The sequence below is a fragment of the Pseudorasbora parva genome, chromosome 16 (genome assembly GCF_024679245.1).
Source record: "Pseudorasbora parva isolate DD20220531a chromosome 16, ASM2467924v1, whole genome shotgun sequence".
In the NCBI taxonomy this organism is placed as follows: Eukaryota; Metazoa; Chordata; class Actinopteri; order Cypriniformes; family Gobionidae; genus Pseudorasbora; species Pseudorasbora parva.
In genome coordinates, this window is record NC_090187.1 from 24454987 (window position 1) to 24472855 (window position 17869).

The window sequence follows — 17869 nt, forward strand, 5'->3', positions numbered from 1 at the left end:
AATTGATATCAAATAAACACATGCTAAAAAACATACCCCCAAACTTTAAACCACCCTTTCCACAAAAATTACAATTTACTGTAGTTTCATAATTAAAATACTTTAAAGCTGAGACAAACTGTCAGATATTCTGAAATGGAGGACCCAGATGCAGAGTGAACAATAATTGACACTTTAGCAACGAGTTCAACAAGGCACAAGAGGGTAGTGGATGAGTGACAGTTCAAACAGCAGGGCAGGGGGCAGGCACCACCACGACAGGCAGGGGGGACCCTGAGACCAGTCCAGGGAGACAAAGAACTTGAGGACAGCTTGGGAAGCAATTAGGCAGGGCGATGGTGGAACAATCCAGGCAGGAACACCAGGAACCTGAGGCTTGAGGTTCTCTCACAGAATCAGCTCCAGTCTTGGCTGTCAAGTTTGGAACATACTCTGCAAGAACAAAGAAATTTGTTTGTTTTCTCGAGGTGGCAAGAACAAGAACAAAGTTCGTTCTTGCCAGTACATTCCATACTTCACGAGAAAAGCAGGTGCCGATCATCTGCATGAACTACGACCACTTTAAATGTATGACCAATCACACAATAGTTCTCGGACACCCGCAAGAAAAAAGTTCTGCTCAGGCGATGTGTTGAGAACAAGCTGCGAGAACTCCCAAACCATGGCTGCGAGAACAAAATGACGTAATTTTGTTCTTGAAGCCCTAGGAGCGAGAATTTTTTTCTCTGTTCTTGCGGAGTATGTTGCAGCCTTAAGACAGTAAAGACACAACACAAACATAGTAGCATTAAACAAAGACAAAACAGACAAGACTGCCAGGGCAGAAAAAAAAAAACTGGATTATTTACGCCGTCTGGCGATATTCGAATTTTATGCCTTATCATTATGTGGCGAGGGATGTGAAGTTGAAGAAGGTTCTACTGATAACATCAGTGATTCCAGGGAGGTGCTTTGATGAAATCCTAAAATGCTGTTTAATTGTAGGGGGCATAGCTTGTAGTGAGGCCATAATTTGTAGGGGCTTGTTTTGTACTACAAGGACATTATTTTTTACTTTAAGATGCATCCGACAAATGCATTGCTTAGTTAGGCTATTGCTAGCTCTAGGTGACAATTTCGAATTAGTAACAGAGGCTAGGGCTCAACTATTAAACTTGAGATTTAAATCCATGGAGGACAAAAGTAGACAAAAATAACAACATTATGCTTATCTAAATTGGTAAATATTGGTAACACTTTACAATAAGGTTTAACATTAGTTAACCTAAACTTGGAAAGAACTGTTCGTATACAGCATATAATCTTAGTTAATGTTAATTTTTAACATTTATTTATACATTATTAAAGTCAAACATTGTATTGTTAACAATAGTTAATGAACTTTAAACTATTATGAACAACAATGAGCAGTTGTATTTTTGTGTTTTATTTTAATGTTAAGGATTAATAAATACTGCAACAAATGTTTTGCTCATTAACAAATGAGACCTTATTGTAAAGTGTTATCATTACATTATTTTATATTATTATATTCTTAAACAAACTTAAATGTTATAACGTTAATGCAGATGAACTTATGCAGTAGCCTATGCCTCAGATCACAGAAAGCAAACAGAATGTTATGCTTCACAATCTTTCAGTAGTGAAAATGTAGCTATCTTTTTTATATAGTCTATGCGCTAAATCCTCTGCAGTCAGCATTCAAGCTAGTCCTATCAAGTTTTCTGAGGCGGACTCGATAGATTTACTTATCCCACTATGACAAAGAAAGGCCCAACTGATATATCAGTTTAGTCTTGCAGACGTTGCTTGGTAACCTTCCTGGTGACTGTTACTTAACTTAATTAATATTCATGATCCATGCCTTCCTCATATTAAGATTATTTTATTGGACAGCTGTAGGAGACGTGTTTACGAACGTGAGTTATATAGCCAATCAGTAAAGCTTACTAAAGTACGTCACATTACGTAATTAATATTCATAAGAAAGCCTTCGCCGTAGTAGGGTTGGCTGGTCAGCGCTCAGCGCTCTCTCTTCAGCAGCAAGAGGAGTGAGTGGAGCTTGATTCAGCTGTTGTGGCCGAAGATGGCGTCGGGTAGACGTGTTCAGCTGTTGCTGCTCCTCATGTCTCTCTTCCTCCTCACCGTACAGGCTCTCAAACCTCTTCCAGGTTTCGGGAATGTGCATCCTCCGGCTGTCGCCATGAACCAGCAGTTCAGAGCCGCGCTCCCGAATCCCGGGAATAATAACGGCGCTGCTGCTGCCGCCGCCGCCGCGTCCTCCGGTTTTCAATCTAGAAGATCCACCGGCTGGAAGCTGGCAGAAGAACAGGCCTGCCGGGACGACGTGACCCGGCTGTGTCCAAAACACACCTGGACAAATAACCTGTCTGTATTGGAATGCCTGCAGGACAAAAAGGAGGTGAGCAGGAATCCTGATGATGTTTGTTTGGTTTTTTGTAAATAATATGCATTTAAATATTGATAAATAGAAAAATTATGGGACTATAATTGATAATATTTTTAATGATTTTGATGGTATTTGTTTTTATATATATATAAAAATTAGTAGAATTTTATTAATATTATTGTAGTACTGTATTATTTTTCTATTATTATTGTTATTATTATAAACTTGAACTTGGGTGATACTTTTGTTTTATCTCTGGTCATTTGGCTTTTTTTAATTTCACACATATGATAAGTGAAGTATAAGCTTTCCAGCTTTCCATATCTAAACATTTTTGTTCAGTATTTATTCATTTTGTTGCTGATATTAAAGGCTCCGTGAAATGCCTTTTTGACGTTCCTGTGTTGACCAAGAAGGTCCATAATAATAATATCTGATTAAAAAAAAAAAAAAAATCCGCCAGCATTCTTGTTTATCTCAAGTGCAGTTTCTCAGTTCTGCTTCCAGGTTGGTTTCAGCCAATCATTTGAGCTGTGAATACCACTATGTGACTAATTATTATGGAGCTGCAGGAATATGACATCCTGACCATGATTATTAGCTTCCCAAAGCAACTTTTTTTCACAGTCTTTAATTGCAGGTGCATAAATAAATGTTTATACAAGTACGTAATCTTTCTTATTTTCCCCTGGCTTTATACAGCTGCACAAACAGACCTTTAATGTGGATTGAACTAATTAAAGAACAAGCTTAAAATCTACTAACTAGATTTGTCTTTTGTGGTTTGCCGTGCTTGTTGGCACAGTGGCCTGGTGTGGATGAGGAAATTATTAGATCACTTGTTTTGTCTCACCACAGCCATTCGATGCCCAAATGATTCGTCTAATTTTTAGAATTAAAATTAGTGGAATGATGAAAAGTCTTGATGTTTACATCCTTTGCACAATAATAATCCAACAAACGTGTAGGTTTTCAGAAGCTCTGCAATAGTTTATTGTGCTGAGCAGACTAAACAAATCGTTTCCCCCTGAAAATCGGCCACAAGACATGCAAACAAAACAAAAACAAATAGTTTTTGACATTTGTCATTGACAGCATGTATGATCTTCTGATGTATATTTTACCATGTTTTAAATTTGCAGATTAATTTTAATACAAAAGCTACATTCACGTGAATTTAGTGAAATTGTAAAATTGTAGTCTTATTTATTTAAACAAACTTCGCACTTGTATTATAGTGAACAATTCAAACTAACTTGACGTACTTCACTATTTCTTTTCTTTTAAACTTTTACTGTACTTTGACTTTTCCAAATGGAGTTTAAAAGTCACTGGTCATAAAAATAATGTAAGTGCCCTTTATAATTTGATATGCATTGCACGAAAAAAACAAAAACACGTTTTATCTAGGTGTGATCTAAGACATTAAACATGAGCGATGATGCTTAAACATTTGTTTAAAGCTACTTCCCTGCCTCCGATGGTGCCACTTCACCACTGTTCATCTGGCATCTCAAGGGCCAAAGTTCATTTGGAGCTAGACACAAATTAATTTAGGCCAAGAAATGTCTTATAGCAGCAGTTTTCTCTACTAGTCTTCGACAACCTCTTGAACTTCTGTTCAAATGTCTCTTATATCGGAGTCTCGCCCACAGTATGCTAAAATCCAGCTCTCATTACAGTCAGCTTTAAACCCATATTGATGGCACTATGCCCCTCTCTCTCTCTCTCTTTCTCTTTCTCTTTCTCTCTCTCTCTCTCTCTCTCTCTCTCTCTCTCTCTCTCTCTCTCGATCTTCTGTAATTCGCAGACTCAGGCTCTCATTAGTGTTGAAGCGAGGTCTTGCTCTCTGGTCCGTGATAACTAATTTCTACACCTGAGGGACATTTCAGATTGTGGACTGTCTGAAACACGACTATTATGTGTGTTCCATTTAGGGTGTCGAATCTTTGTTTCGTTAGAGTTGAAATGCATTTGGATGTACGCTACGAGTTCATTTCTTTTTAATCATCCCATTCTTGCCTCTGAAAATTGAAATGTGGGTGGCTTCATTTCTTGCTCTGATGTATTCGGTGGTAATATGCTTGTATTAATTGGTCTAAATGCTGGTTATGAGCAATATGCACACTTGGTGTTTTGTAGCTTGGAGAAAATGTCTACGTGTATGTAGTATTTATTTATTTGGAACTATTTATTCACTTTTTTGTGGATAATATTTTTTTTTGGGATATATATTGTGGTAGTATACCGTGGTGGCCAAAATGAGAACACCTGACAGATCTAAAACGAAAAAATACTGACCTTTTTTTGCCTTCAAAACATGATTTAATTTCGTAATGTTCAAGAAACATGCAGATGGTTGCTCTGAGCATCAAACATCAGATGAAGTGAGTCATACAGCTTTTATCCACTTTTATTTTTAATAGTTGGTATGTCCACCTTTTGCAGCAGTTACAGCAGCACATCCCTCTGGCATAGTGTCAATATATTTCCTCTGAGAACTTCAACACTAATGTTATCCCTGCAACTGAAACCAAAGGCTTTCCTTTGAATGTACAATAGATCTGTCCAGTTTATTTACCAACTCTCCAGTAGCCTATATCATTTTCAATGTTCCAGCAGATTCCTTCTGTCGCAGGAAGTTCTGGCAATAGCTAGAAAAATGTTTTGGGTCATTGTCATCTTGGAAAATAAATCCAGACCCAATAGGATGACTCCCTGATACCAAGTTTTCTAAAAAAAAAAAATTGGCCACCACTGTATATGTCTATTTATTTATTTGGACAATTTTGTTTGACAAGTACCATGGCAATATATAATATGTGATTTTATATTCTATGTATACAAAGAGCTACAAGCATCCATGCCAACAGCAGTCCATTGGTTTTGGCATTGGCAGCAGATAGAAAATGATAATTATGCTAGCATGAATGAAACATCAAGACAAGCTGCAAACTCATCTCACAGTCTCTCCTCCTGCACCGCGTGCCAAGTTCATTTGCCCGCGAACGGTTGCTTCAGCAGTGCTGACCGCGGCTCTAATTATTGAGATAATTGCTTTGCAGAGGCTCGGTAACAGCTGTGGCCTTCTGAAGAGGTAAATGATGTCCATAAATCTTTCTCCCATCTCCCTGAGGTCAGACCCCTCCGGGTCGGTCTTTTTGTGAACCATCCCTTGCAAGCGCTTGAAGGCGGGAGGTAAGGTGGTCGTGCCACAGCTGCAGCACGTCTGTCTTGATGTAATTTGCATTTTTAGCAGGTTCCTCTACTGGTGGGACAGTGTGGTTGGTTTGGTGTAAACAAAGCAGCTAGCGTGACTGATATGAGATCCTCCCGCGGGGATCCGGGGCTGAGAAGAGACATCCTGATCAAGTAAATGAAGGAGCTTAGCTCTTAATCAAACATTTGGTTGATATAACAGAATCGAATAAATATGGCAGCTAGCCGATCGTGTTTTCGCATTTTTTCAAACTAGCTACCTCATTTTTATGTTTGTCTTTTTTGGCTGTATAATTTTTTAGTATGGAAATGCCAGTGTGAAACACTGAAGAAGAATCTATATTGAAGGCGAATTAACTCCTTCAGTGATATGCTGATGGAGCAAATGCATGTCTTGTGGCTTGGACAGCTTGTGGCCAGGTCTGATGTCTCTTGGTTTTGGTAGTTGGTTTCTTCTTTAAATGCAACGCAATGTGTTCATTGGAAAGAATGGTGTATATGCTCCAAAAAACACAAGGACATTTTTTTAATTATTTGTTGTATAAGAAAAGTGCACCATTTTTGTAGCTTTTTTTGTCAAGCCAACATACTGATCAACTATTTAAGCGTATTATTATTCTAAGCAAAAATTTAAACCGTATCTCCTCCTAGGGCTTCAAAGCTACAACTACCAAACTTGGGTCCTGTTCTAACTCGGGTTGCTTTTCTTTTTTAACTGAGCCGACATAACGGTGATCTTACATTTAGAAGGGGGAATCTCCTCAGCCACCACCAATGTGCAGCATCCACCTGGATGATGTGACGGCAGCCGTATTGCGCCAGAACGGTCAGCACACACCAGCTGATTGGTGGAGAGGAGACAGACTGGTTGAGCCAATCAGGAGAGGGGGGTGTTTAGGAGGCCATGATTGACAGAGGCCAATGGGTAAAATAATGTCACGCCTGTTTTTATAGCATCAGATAACTAACTAAAACTAAACTTGGACCCACTTTATATTAGGGGTGGCCTTAACTAATATGTAATAACATTGTAATTAATCATTTGATACAGTGCACTTATTGTGTACATACATGTTTTTACATTGTACTTATATTTAAAAAAAAATACCTACATGTAATTACATCTGTAATTAATTTCCGTACTTACATTTGTAATTACACAGTTGGCACTTCTCTTAAACCTAACCCTACCCTTAAACTGACCCATATCACCACACCTGTGCCTAACTCTACCCGTATCCCACCTCAATATCAGCAAAGGGGTTTTGCAATACAATTTGAACACAGTAAGTACATTGTACTTATTTTTTGTACATAGAACTTAGGCCACCTAATATAAAGTTGGGCCCTAAACTTATTTAAACAGATTTTGATGAATCATTACTGCAATTTATTGTTTTAATATTTTAATCAGGCAATATATCTAATTTACAAATATTTAAAGAATATTGTACTTTATTGAGATTTTTTTGCATTATAATAATGTCAATACGGGATCTAAAGATAGCCTTAATTTTCTTGAAGCAAAATACAGCTTCCTTTTTTCTTTCTTTTGGATTTAAATATGATTTATAAATGTTCTTGACAGGTTTCATAAGTTTCTCTTTTTAATTGGTGAGGGAGGGTCAGTGTTGAATAATTGCTTTCATTTTGTCTAATGGTGCCGACGTCCTGTAATGGCTTGAACAAAGGCAAGTCTCTGACAGCTAATGTCAGAGGAAAAGCTATCAGATATCGTAGGTTTGATTTTGACTGTCAGTATCAAATGTGTTCCAGTCACAAAAATGAGGTTGCAGGACTGCAATCATGTGGTTGTTCTTCAGCCATTCTTTTTTCGTTTGTCAGCTTCAGTCAAAGGCATGACATGTTTTTGACCTCAACTGATGTTTGGCCAACTTTTGTTGCTTTTTGATGACAGCCAGTGGAACACTTTTTAAAATTGCCAGCCAATCTTTGTCTTGCCAGGTAAGGACAAAACAGAGGTTGCTGCTATTCTCTATTTGATCCATTAATTCAATGGTCTCAAAACATTATTAAAATAGAAGTCATGGGTCTTTTTAAGAGATAGAATTTTTCCTTAGTCTGATGTGAAGCTGAGTATTCATTGTGACTTCTAATTCTGTGAACAAAGTTATCACCTAATAATAAACATCCTGCAGATGTTTTCATCTTGTTAGGTTTGTCGCGTTAAAGATTTAGCACGCATGGCAATGAGGAAAGTCTGTTCTTGTTTACCTCTGTAGTTTAAGAACAGGTGTACTGCTTGTGTCACAGATTGTATTATTTTTCCATGTCTTGTACCCATATGATTAAGTATACATGCAGTATGAGTATGAGACAATTGTGTGTGTGTGTGTGTGTGTGTGTGTGTGTGTGTGTGTGTGTGTGTGTGTGTGTGTGTGTGTGTGTGTGTGTGTGTGTGTGTGTGTGTGTGTGTGTGTGTGTGTGTGTGTGTGTGTGTGTGTGTGTGTGTGTGTATATATAAGCTAATCGAGGCTATTGCTTTATCATGAATAAATCATGGCTTAAGTTCACATGCCTTATTGCATAAATTAAATTATATATATATATATATATATATATATATATATATATATATATAAACATAAATACAATTTAATTATGACAAATTAAATAAAATATAATGATATAATTAATTAAAAAATTTGACACAAACTAGTTTCACTCTGTGTGTCTGCGTGCGTGCGTGCACGTGTGTGTGTGTGTATATTTATTTATGCAATAAGGCATGTGAACTTCAGCCATGATTTATTCATGATAAAGCACTAGCCTCGATTAGCTTATTTTATAAAATGGTTACCACACAATACAAATGTTAAATTAAAAAAAACATGTATTAATGCAAATTTCATGACATAAAATTACTAAAAGCCTTGCTTCCACTGGGAAAATTAGTCCCTGACTGTGAACAGCAACATAAGTTACATAATTATGGCATTAGATGGTGGCAAACACTGTCTTTATGAGTGAGTCACACAATAGGGAATACTTTTATATTTAAAGGACTGTGAACACAGAACAACCGCAACTGACCATTTATTTGACTGATGCTGTCAGGGTTTGGGAAACCTTTACTGTTAAAAGGACATTGACTCAAACAGATTTTTTTAAAATTATGAACACAAGACTTACTTGAAGGAAAAATGCTAAATCTGAATGCAGGTAATCCACTTGGTCTCTCTTTCATAATACTCTTCATAATACTCTTCTACAGAATAATGAACAATATCAATAAGAACAAATTATGTTTACGTTGCAGCGATACACAAAACCATTGGGTTATGCAGTCGTTGTGTTTTTTTGTGATTAAAACATAGCTGTGTATATCATATATATATATATATATATATCACACATATATATATATATATATATATATATATATATATATATATATATATATATATATATATATATATATATATATATATATATATATATATATATATATATATATATATATATATATATGATAAGATAAAGGCGTGATCTTTATCTTTGGATGAGATAAAGGCAAGGATGAAGCAAAAAAGCAAAACTTTCTGCAGCTAAACGGATCCAAGACTGAAGCGGTCCTGAAATCTGTTATCACCAGCATTGCTTTCTCTGATCAGGTCATTCCACTTCCCACTTCAGTCACCAATGTGGGGGTCAGAATGGAATTGCAGCTTATTTTTGAAGCTCACATCAAACATCTGTGTAAGACCTCCTTCCTCCACCACCTCAGAAACACTGCCAAACTTCGTCCCATACTAACACTGGCAGATGCGGAAAAGCTTGTCCACGCCTTTGTCTCCTCCAGGCTGGAATACGGTAATGCTCTCCTTATCAGGATCCCTAGCAAAACTCTCCAGAAGCTGCAGTATATTCAGAACAGTGCTGCTAAGATCCTGATGAGGGTGTGCAAATACGACCATATCATCCCATTCTCAAATCACTCCACTGGCTTCCTGCCTCGCTCAGGACTGAGTACAAGATCTCCCTTCTTACTCACCAGTGCATCCATGGTGAGACACCCACCTATCTCAAGGAACTTCTCACCACTCAAATATCCACACGTTACCTCTGTTCTGTTTCATCTTCTCAAAACTCCCCAGGACCAAACTCTGTACTATGGGAGATCGGGCCTTCTGCTCTGCAGCCCCCAGTCTGTGGAATGCTCTCTCTGACCACTTGCAGACCCCACAGACTGTAGATGCTTTTAAACGTGGTGTTAAAAACCACCTTTTTACCAGAGCTTTTGGTTGATTTGGTTCATCTTAACTATTATATTTTTATTTTTATTTTTTCAGTTTTAATTATTTATTTTTTGATTGTTTTAAATCTGTAGCACTTTGACGGTTAGTTCCAGTCCAGTACTGTTTTTGTCAAAAACAGACAAAATCGTTTTTTAAAATAGATTTTGTTGTTGTTGTTGTTTTTGTTGTGCCTATGATTAATGAAACAGTCCGGTAGATTTACTAGCATGCACATGGTTTTATTTTTGTGCTTTTATATGTGGTTTTAAACTATCCCATTGTTATCTGTTGCTATTTGCAGTTGCAGTTTTTTTTGTTTTGTTTTTTTACAGATTTTTTGTGTGTGTTTATTATCCATTTAAGCGGATCCATTTTTCTTTGCCACTTAAGCTTTTTTCTAAACATTTAGCTAGTCTTGTTTAATGTACTGAGAGAGTACTGAGTACCTGAGCCTTCATTTGAACATTATGTCCCCACCCCCCAAAAAAAGTAAATATAGTTAGTAAGGGAGCTGCTGTTTCTAATGCAGAATAAAGATAAGCACCGTGTAGAATCACTCACTCCGTCTCCCTGCGCTATTGCCACATTCACTCTTGCACCTGAGGATGAGGGTTTTTTTATTCACTGAAACTGCATCTCATTGAACAGAAACCAGAGCCTGTTACAGAAGGCAAACAGGCGCTGGGTTGTCTTCACAGCACGACTCTGAAAGATGTGGAAACTGAAGAGAACACTGCACTTGGCAGGCCTTTAAGTGGTTGTGCTACTGCATATAAAATGTTAAACATTACCACTGTTCCCACCATGCTTCTTCTGTATAGATTCACAAAAACAGTTTGAAATAGTGCTACTTCGTTAATTAGGCTCAACATTTAGAGTGCAAGTAAGGGAATATACCAAGTTCAGCACAAGTTAAACTGAAGTGACAATTTATGAGGTAATGTTTATAACCACAACAATTAAAAAGGTCTCTTTTAATAAATCAAAAATATGGGATACAGTGGGATATTACTGTAAATAATAGTTTCAATAGTACAACCACAAGATCTCTCCCCTACAGGTGAACATTTTAATACATTCTGATCGGACAATTACTTTATTTAATTTTGACGTTTTTCTGGGAAGTGAGGTGTTGGCGATAGTAATATCTATTTTCCAGCACTGAAACACATTTTATCACTTGCCATTGTGGCAACTCTGACAGGTTGAAGCCCAAAGGTTTGGCAGGATGCATCGTGCACATCAAAAACATTATTCATATCTAGCTTTTTACAGACAATAGATGTAACCCCCTTTGTAATCCATTCATATTTTCATAAGTAACTGTAATTTAATTACACATTATTCTTAGTAACTGTGAATTATTACAGCTACATTTATTTTGAAATTAAATGACCTAATCTAATTACATGTAACTAGCTACCCCAGCGGTTATATAGTAGCAATGTGTTTGGGTTTCTCTGAAGGAAGAGATTTCAGGGCTGGTGTCGTGGAGTCACTCATCTGTGCATGAAAGCGCCGAGCGAGCGCTTAATGCGCTCTGCCGCAAGCAAATCCCTGACTGAGTGAAACTTCACCTTTTTATCAGGTCTCAACATGATTGAAGCTGCACTTGTTGACGTTGGTTCATCCATGGCTTGTTTCATCTACTTTTTTTTTTTTTACTTATGACAAACCCAAACCTGGTGCTGCAGAGGGGCTGTCAGTGTCACACAGCGGAGAGATTTCTGTCCCTCACAACTGATTTATTTTACCAGCAAAAGCAGAAAGAAGTGAATCAAGCATTATAAACCTTGTCAGAAAATAAAGCCATGAATATTTTAGGTGAGCATGCATGAGTTCAGCTTACCATCCATCCTGTCACAAGAGATTCAGTCAGAGCATATAGGGTTTGTTTATAAATTGAACCGCACAACAATTTAGTACTTAAGTTATTGGCTATTGAGATTTTTTTTTTTTTTTTACGAAAATGAGCATTATATATCCAAATGTTCATTAATGTACATGAAACATATAACAAACCAAGAAAGTGCTTTTTGTGCTTCTTACTGCATGTCTAATTCTGCATGTCTACAAGCCCTGTAGATTAAAAGCCCTTCATTAGCCCTATAGTCTACAAGCCCTGACCATTGGTCAGTTCATAAAAGCCTATTTAAGATTGTTTTTTTCAACATACAGCTTAGTGGTGTGAGGCAAACATAGACTCGGATCTGAAATGCTACTTGTTGTGATGCTGGTTTTTAACAGGAAATACGCACTTCCTGCACTGTCATATTTTAAGAAAGGTGTTATACTAATATATATAATATAATATATATATATATATATATATATATATATATATATATATATATATATATATATATATATATATATATATATTATTTAGTTTTGCAAGAATTGATTTAAAGTGAATGTAAAGACAACATGATGTTCAAATGAAAAAATTCCAAGATGAAGCATCATGGCTTTCAAAAAAATATTAAGCACAACTATTTTCAACATTGATAATAGTGATAAATATTTTTTGAGCAGAAAATCAGCATAATAGAATGATTTCTGAAAGATGTGACACTGGACTGAAGTAATGATGCTGAAAAATCACTTGGATTAATTAAATTTAAAAATAAATAGAAACTTGTAGTAATATTTCACACTTTTGCTGTTTTTTTTGTTTGTTTTGTTTTTACTGTATTTTTGATAGAATAAATGCAGCCTTGGTGATGGTGAGCAAAAGAGACTTAATATAAAATGCATAAATCTTACAGACTTTGAATTCCTTTTAAGTAAAGCTTCAGCCAAGTTAAACATTATCTCACTGCTTAAGGAATTTGGGGGAAAAACTTTGTCGCTATACATCATAAAACATTTATCTTCCCTTTTAATTATTAGTGTCTTGTTTTCTAGTCCTTTGTAGCAACAAAATTCTACTTTTCATAAGAAATGTTTGACATTTGATTACAAGCTTTTTACAAGCTTTTATTAATGCAGAATCTCATCGGGACTAGGTTTCTGATTAAACTCGAATTTCACAAAACAATTTAGTCAGACATGGGGCTTTTACGATACCAGAATTTCAGTAGTCTACATTTTATTTTGTAATTAAATTGCGTGACTCCATTACATGTAGTTGGATACTCCCCAACACTGTTTTTTATATGCCACTGAAAAGAAAGTTATGTAAATTATATTGCATTTCTGTCAATAGATCCTCATAAATATTACACAATTCACTTTTAACAATCATGTCTGTGATTGGCTAATGCTTAACGTTGCAAAAAACCTTTGTAAATTGTAAATAGAAACCTGCCTGTAAATAGATGCTCTTCACAGAGCACTCATTCAAATATGCATGGGATCTTTTGAAAGCAGCGCCTGTCAGCAGGTAACGCATTGGCATGGTACTCAGTACTACAGGTACTGCAGAAAGACTGGTATTTTATGTTTTTAAAGTATTGGCTTGGCACCAAAGTACCGGTACCTTTGACAACCCAAGTCAGATAAGTTAAGAGCTGGAGAGTTTGAATTTGGTTGTTATTTTTCTTTTTGAAAGGTGTGGGAAAAGCTCTTATTGGGGCTTAACCCACAATCATCATTAATAAAAAATACTAAATAACTCATTGGGTAGCTTTAAAACAGATTTGCTTTCACAGTCTACAAGAGATTGTAATAGGAAGTGTTTGTCAGCCTAGACTGCTGTTATTATTCTAACTATAATGACTGATGTGGATTAATGAAAAAAATGGTCCAGTGGTCTATAATATTTCCTCCTGCTTCTGAATAAAACAGACTGGCTTACAGTTTAGACGATAACTGATATTCATTGCATAGACTATTGACATTTCAACTGTTCCACCCACCTGACCACCTCTCATTGTTATGTGATCCAAAACGCATGCCTTTGGTGTTTTTTTTAATTAATCACAGGATACATGAAACGAATAAATTGAAAAAGTCACTGAAGATTGATGTCACTAATAAAAACTGTAGGGATTTTTACTGTAGTTCGAACAAGTGAATCCCAGCAGACTTCTGTGAACTCTGAGTGATGATACAAACTCAGAATCGATGGTTCTTTTTTTTTTTAATGTTGAGGCTGTTTATTGAACCAAACGCCTCAACCCAAAAATTCAACCTTTATCACATTGTTACAGGGGGAGAAAAGCCATGTGTGATCTCGCAGAATCAATAGATGATCCATGTACACCCTGGCCGCCCTGTAATCACAGAGCCCTGACGTACAAATAGAAATATCCTGTTCTGGCTGCCGACAAGGAACCAGATGATTGATCCGGGTGTGGTTACTGAGCTCAGATATCGGTCTGTTCCTATTTAGGGCCTGTGCTGCGTTATGTGGTTCTACTGCGGTGTCGTCTTCTGATCCCCTTCAAGAACATTTATGATGAATCTGTTTAGTTGTTTTATGTGGGTATGGTACTAGTTTTATCAGCTGTTGGTTTATGTGGATGTGGGATACACGCTGCTTTATTTTTAATTTAAGGATGTCAAGAAAACAGGACCAGGTCACTTTTGAACCAAAAATCTGTCTGTCTAATCGGTGGTGTCTATAATGGCCGATCAGGCGCAAAACTCATGAGACTTTTTTTTATTTATTTATGCGCAGCTAAACATGCTTCACTACATTGACAGGTCTGACAGTTCTACCAGGTGTCTGAACAGGACAATTCATTTGCAACATCTTTGTGGAGAACAGAGACAATTGCAACAACAGCAACCCTACAGAAATGACTGCTTTAGTGCATTTAATTTCTTCACTGTGGTTCTCCCTAAAAGCCCAAACTTAAAGGGTTACTTCAGCAAAGCATATGGCTTAGTATCAGTAGAAACCCTGGAGTATATTCAAATGATTGTGCTTTTCCCCCCTCACATCCCCCTGAGACAAGAGATGTATGCATTTTATTTCTGGAAAAATTCCTCCTATGATGCAAATTGACGATATTTGCATCATAGGAGGAATGTTTGGCCAAAGGCTAAAGACTACAGTCAGCAGAGGGAGCCATTTCCGCATGTTTTGAACCCGCTCATGGGGGATGGGAGATCACACTCACAGCTCAGCTCGCAGCTACAGGCACTCATTTAAACGGTGCTATGGTGAGCAATGTAAGTCTTTTAACTTCTCAAATTAATTTCTATGAAAGTTAAGCTTGCAAAGGCATGAACTGAAACGCGCCAGACTGAACTTGCGTTGTGAATGTATGCCGCCAGTGTAATCACGAGATCTCATTCAGCTCATTTATCTGACTCCTGCAGTTAGTGCGCAGTTTTGTGATACTCGCGCGGTGACTCACTCATTATATTTAACAGACACGTTCAGTTTTTAATTGTAGTGTCTTCTCCAACTCAGTCACAGTAATCCAGTAGGTGGCTTTGAGAGTGGCCTCATAGGGCAGCGAAGCATTCTGGGAATTGTAGTATTTCATCCCCAATCGACAAAAATACATTTAGTCTTTTCTCAGTCTAGAAGGCACCAAATTCAAAAATAATTTCACATTTCTACTACATTGATGACCCAGTTTAAATAAAGATTTATCTTCCCAGTGCTGAAGTACCCCTTTAACATCAAAATCAGCTAGATTGCTGATTGCCGTAAAATACAGTCTACTGTTGCTAAACTGCAGGGCATGCTGTAATAAAAAAAAAAAAAAAAAAAAATATTTTAACTGCATTAAGCCGGCAAAGAGATACTGTCCCCCAAGCCGCTTTCTGTCTGCACGCTTTGAGACAGAGTGGAACACAGACGAGTAAACATTGAGCTTAGGGTTATCGCTTTAATGGTTAAATACGCCAAAAAATATGTCAAAATTCCCAGTTTAGGGAGTATTCGCTTCAACACCATCGGTTCTGTTTTAAGTGAAAAAACAGTTGGGAAATAACTCATTTGCTTGTGTAACAGTATAATGGATGGATCTGTGTGTTCATTCTTAAAGATCCATTGAAGTGCCTTGAAACGTGCCGCATTATTCAGTGTATTAACATAATTTCTCCTGAAACAGCTCCAGCTGTTAGCAGCTCTTACCCTTTTTTGAAACGGCTAATAGTGTTTCTGTAATACCACAGTCTGACTAGAGCCTTTCTGTTTGGTAAAGCCAGTTTCCTCTAACCTTTAATCTCCTCCATATCCTTTTGAAATACAGCATTCTGTGCAGAATTGAAATGGGTCCAATATGTTTTGTTGTCTGCGCCGACTTGCACATATTAGATATTTTGAAGAATTTTTGTTGTAACCAAGCAAATACAACAACCATACACTACCATAGTATGGAAAAAAATACTGTGGTACTGAATGGTTGTTCTCTCTGCTTTGTTACAAACATTCTTCAAAATATCTTTGTTTGTGTTCAGCAGAAGAAAGAAACTCATACAGGTTTGGAACAGCATGAGGGTGAGTAAATGATGACAGAATTTTCATTTTTGGGCGAACTATCCCTTTAAGGCTAACATAGTCATATTAAAAGCTAAAAAACTTGATTTCAAGTTTTGATTTCAAAAAAAAAAATTTGATTTCAGTGGGCATTTAAAGTGACAGCAGCCTAATGTTCCTGTTGCCGTCTGTGTCATTAATTTTAATCAAACAAGAAAAGTCAGAGAAATTCACTCATTGCTCTTTAGTAGATTTAATAGGATTAATAGGACAGGATCAATAGGATTTAATAGGACAGTGTTGTTTCACTTTTGATTACTTTCTGATAAAGACTGTTCATACCTATTCTACTCTCGATGAACTTTGTAATATACACCACCACTACATCTTTTGTGTCCACACCGGCAGGTTTGTTTTAATGTCCATGTCTTTGAGGGCGACTGAAGAATGACGTTATTGTCAAATCATTGTTAGAGCGTTATGTTAATGCACATTGATTTTTGCCAGTTTGACTCTGTTGTTGTCATCCCCTGACAATTGCTAATTGCATTTTCATGCTCTATGAGTCACTCAGCAGTTGTTTACTGTGCTAGGTTAGAGACTGTGATTATTGACAGCTAGCAGACAGTGGTCTTACCCATCTAGAATGAGAAAAAACAGACAACTGCTGAAATAATGAATATTGTTGAGCGAAGACTTTCATTTTTTAAAAGGCCTTCAGTTTATGTGCTTAAGTTATTAAGAACTTTAATGATTTGTTACATAGCAGATACTGTACTGTGTGTTTCAGATTTCACATCAAGGACCAGAACTATCCGTAATTCCATTTGCTTAACAGCGTCTTTAGCTGTTTAACTTTTATTTATAATTCTATTGTTGGCATTTGTGTATGCGTTTTGGTTTGTCTTTATTTGTAAAGCAAATGTGTGCATTGGAAGATACTATATTCATAAAACAAAACTCTATTCTGATTTTTAAAATGTGTCAGTATTGGTTGATTTTTGGACCATGAATTGGATTGTGTAATTTTTCCCTTATTTGTTTTTATTATTATTATTTTTTAGAATACAATACAATGCAATACAATATACAGTATATAATTACATAAAACAAAATTCTGCTGAAGAATGTTGCCAATTTTTAATAATTAGTCTGTGAATTTAATTGATGGCCCTGCCTTTAGCATTTGCATTTCATTAAAAAAATATTTATTCTATTACTTTTAGTAATTAGTATTTTATTTTATATATTTTATTGTATTTTATATTGTATTTTAGACTTTGCTGTACTTTATTTTAATTTACTTTCAACAATAAAGCTTTATTGACATGATTAACAATTATAATTTTCAGACCGTATAATTTGCAGTATTGGAAATCATACTAAAAGTTTTTAAAAAAAATCTCCCTCTTTCTTTTACAGGACACAGAGATTGCTATGGACTGCAACCATGTAAGTACTCAAAAAGGCATTTAATAATAATTATTATAATCAGCATTCAATTCCAGTATGACTCATCTCCTTCACGGCTTCGCACATCTCTTATGGTGTTGTTCACCTGTTTACAAGACCCTCTGTGCACATTTTCTTTCAGACAAT

At 36.3% G+C, this 17869-nt stretch overlaps 1 protein-coding gene across 1 annotated transcript in view; it reads left to right on the plus strand.

Annotated features, from left to right (window-relative positions):
• The first annotated feature begins 1975 nt into the window (after window positions 1–1975).
• glg1b (golgi glycoprotein 1b) overlaps window positions 1976–17869 on the plus strand; it is a 69445-nt gene continuing 53551 nt past the window's right edge. Inside the window, exons 1-2 of the mRNA XM_067419990.1 lie at window positions 1976–2422; window positions 17693–17722. Coding sequence (XP_067276091.1) covers window positions 2087–2422; window positions 17693–17722 — 366 coding nt within the window. The 5' untranslated portion in view covers window positions 1976–2086. The remainder of the gene's footprint in view (window positions 2423–17692; window positions 17723–17869) is intronic.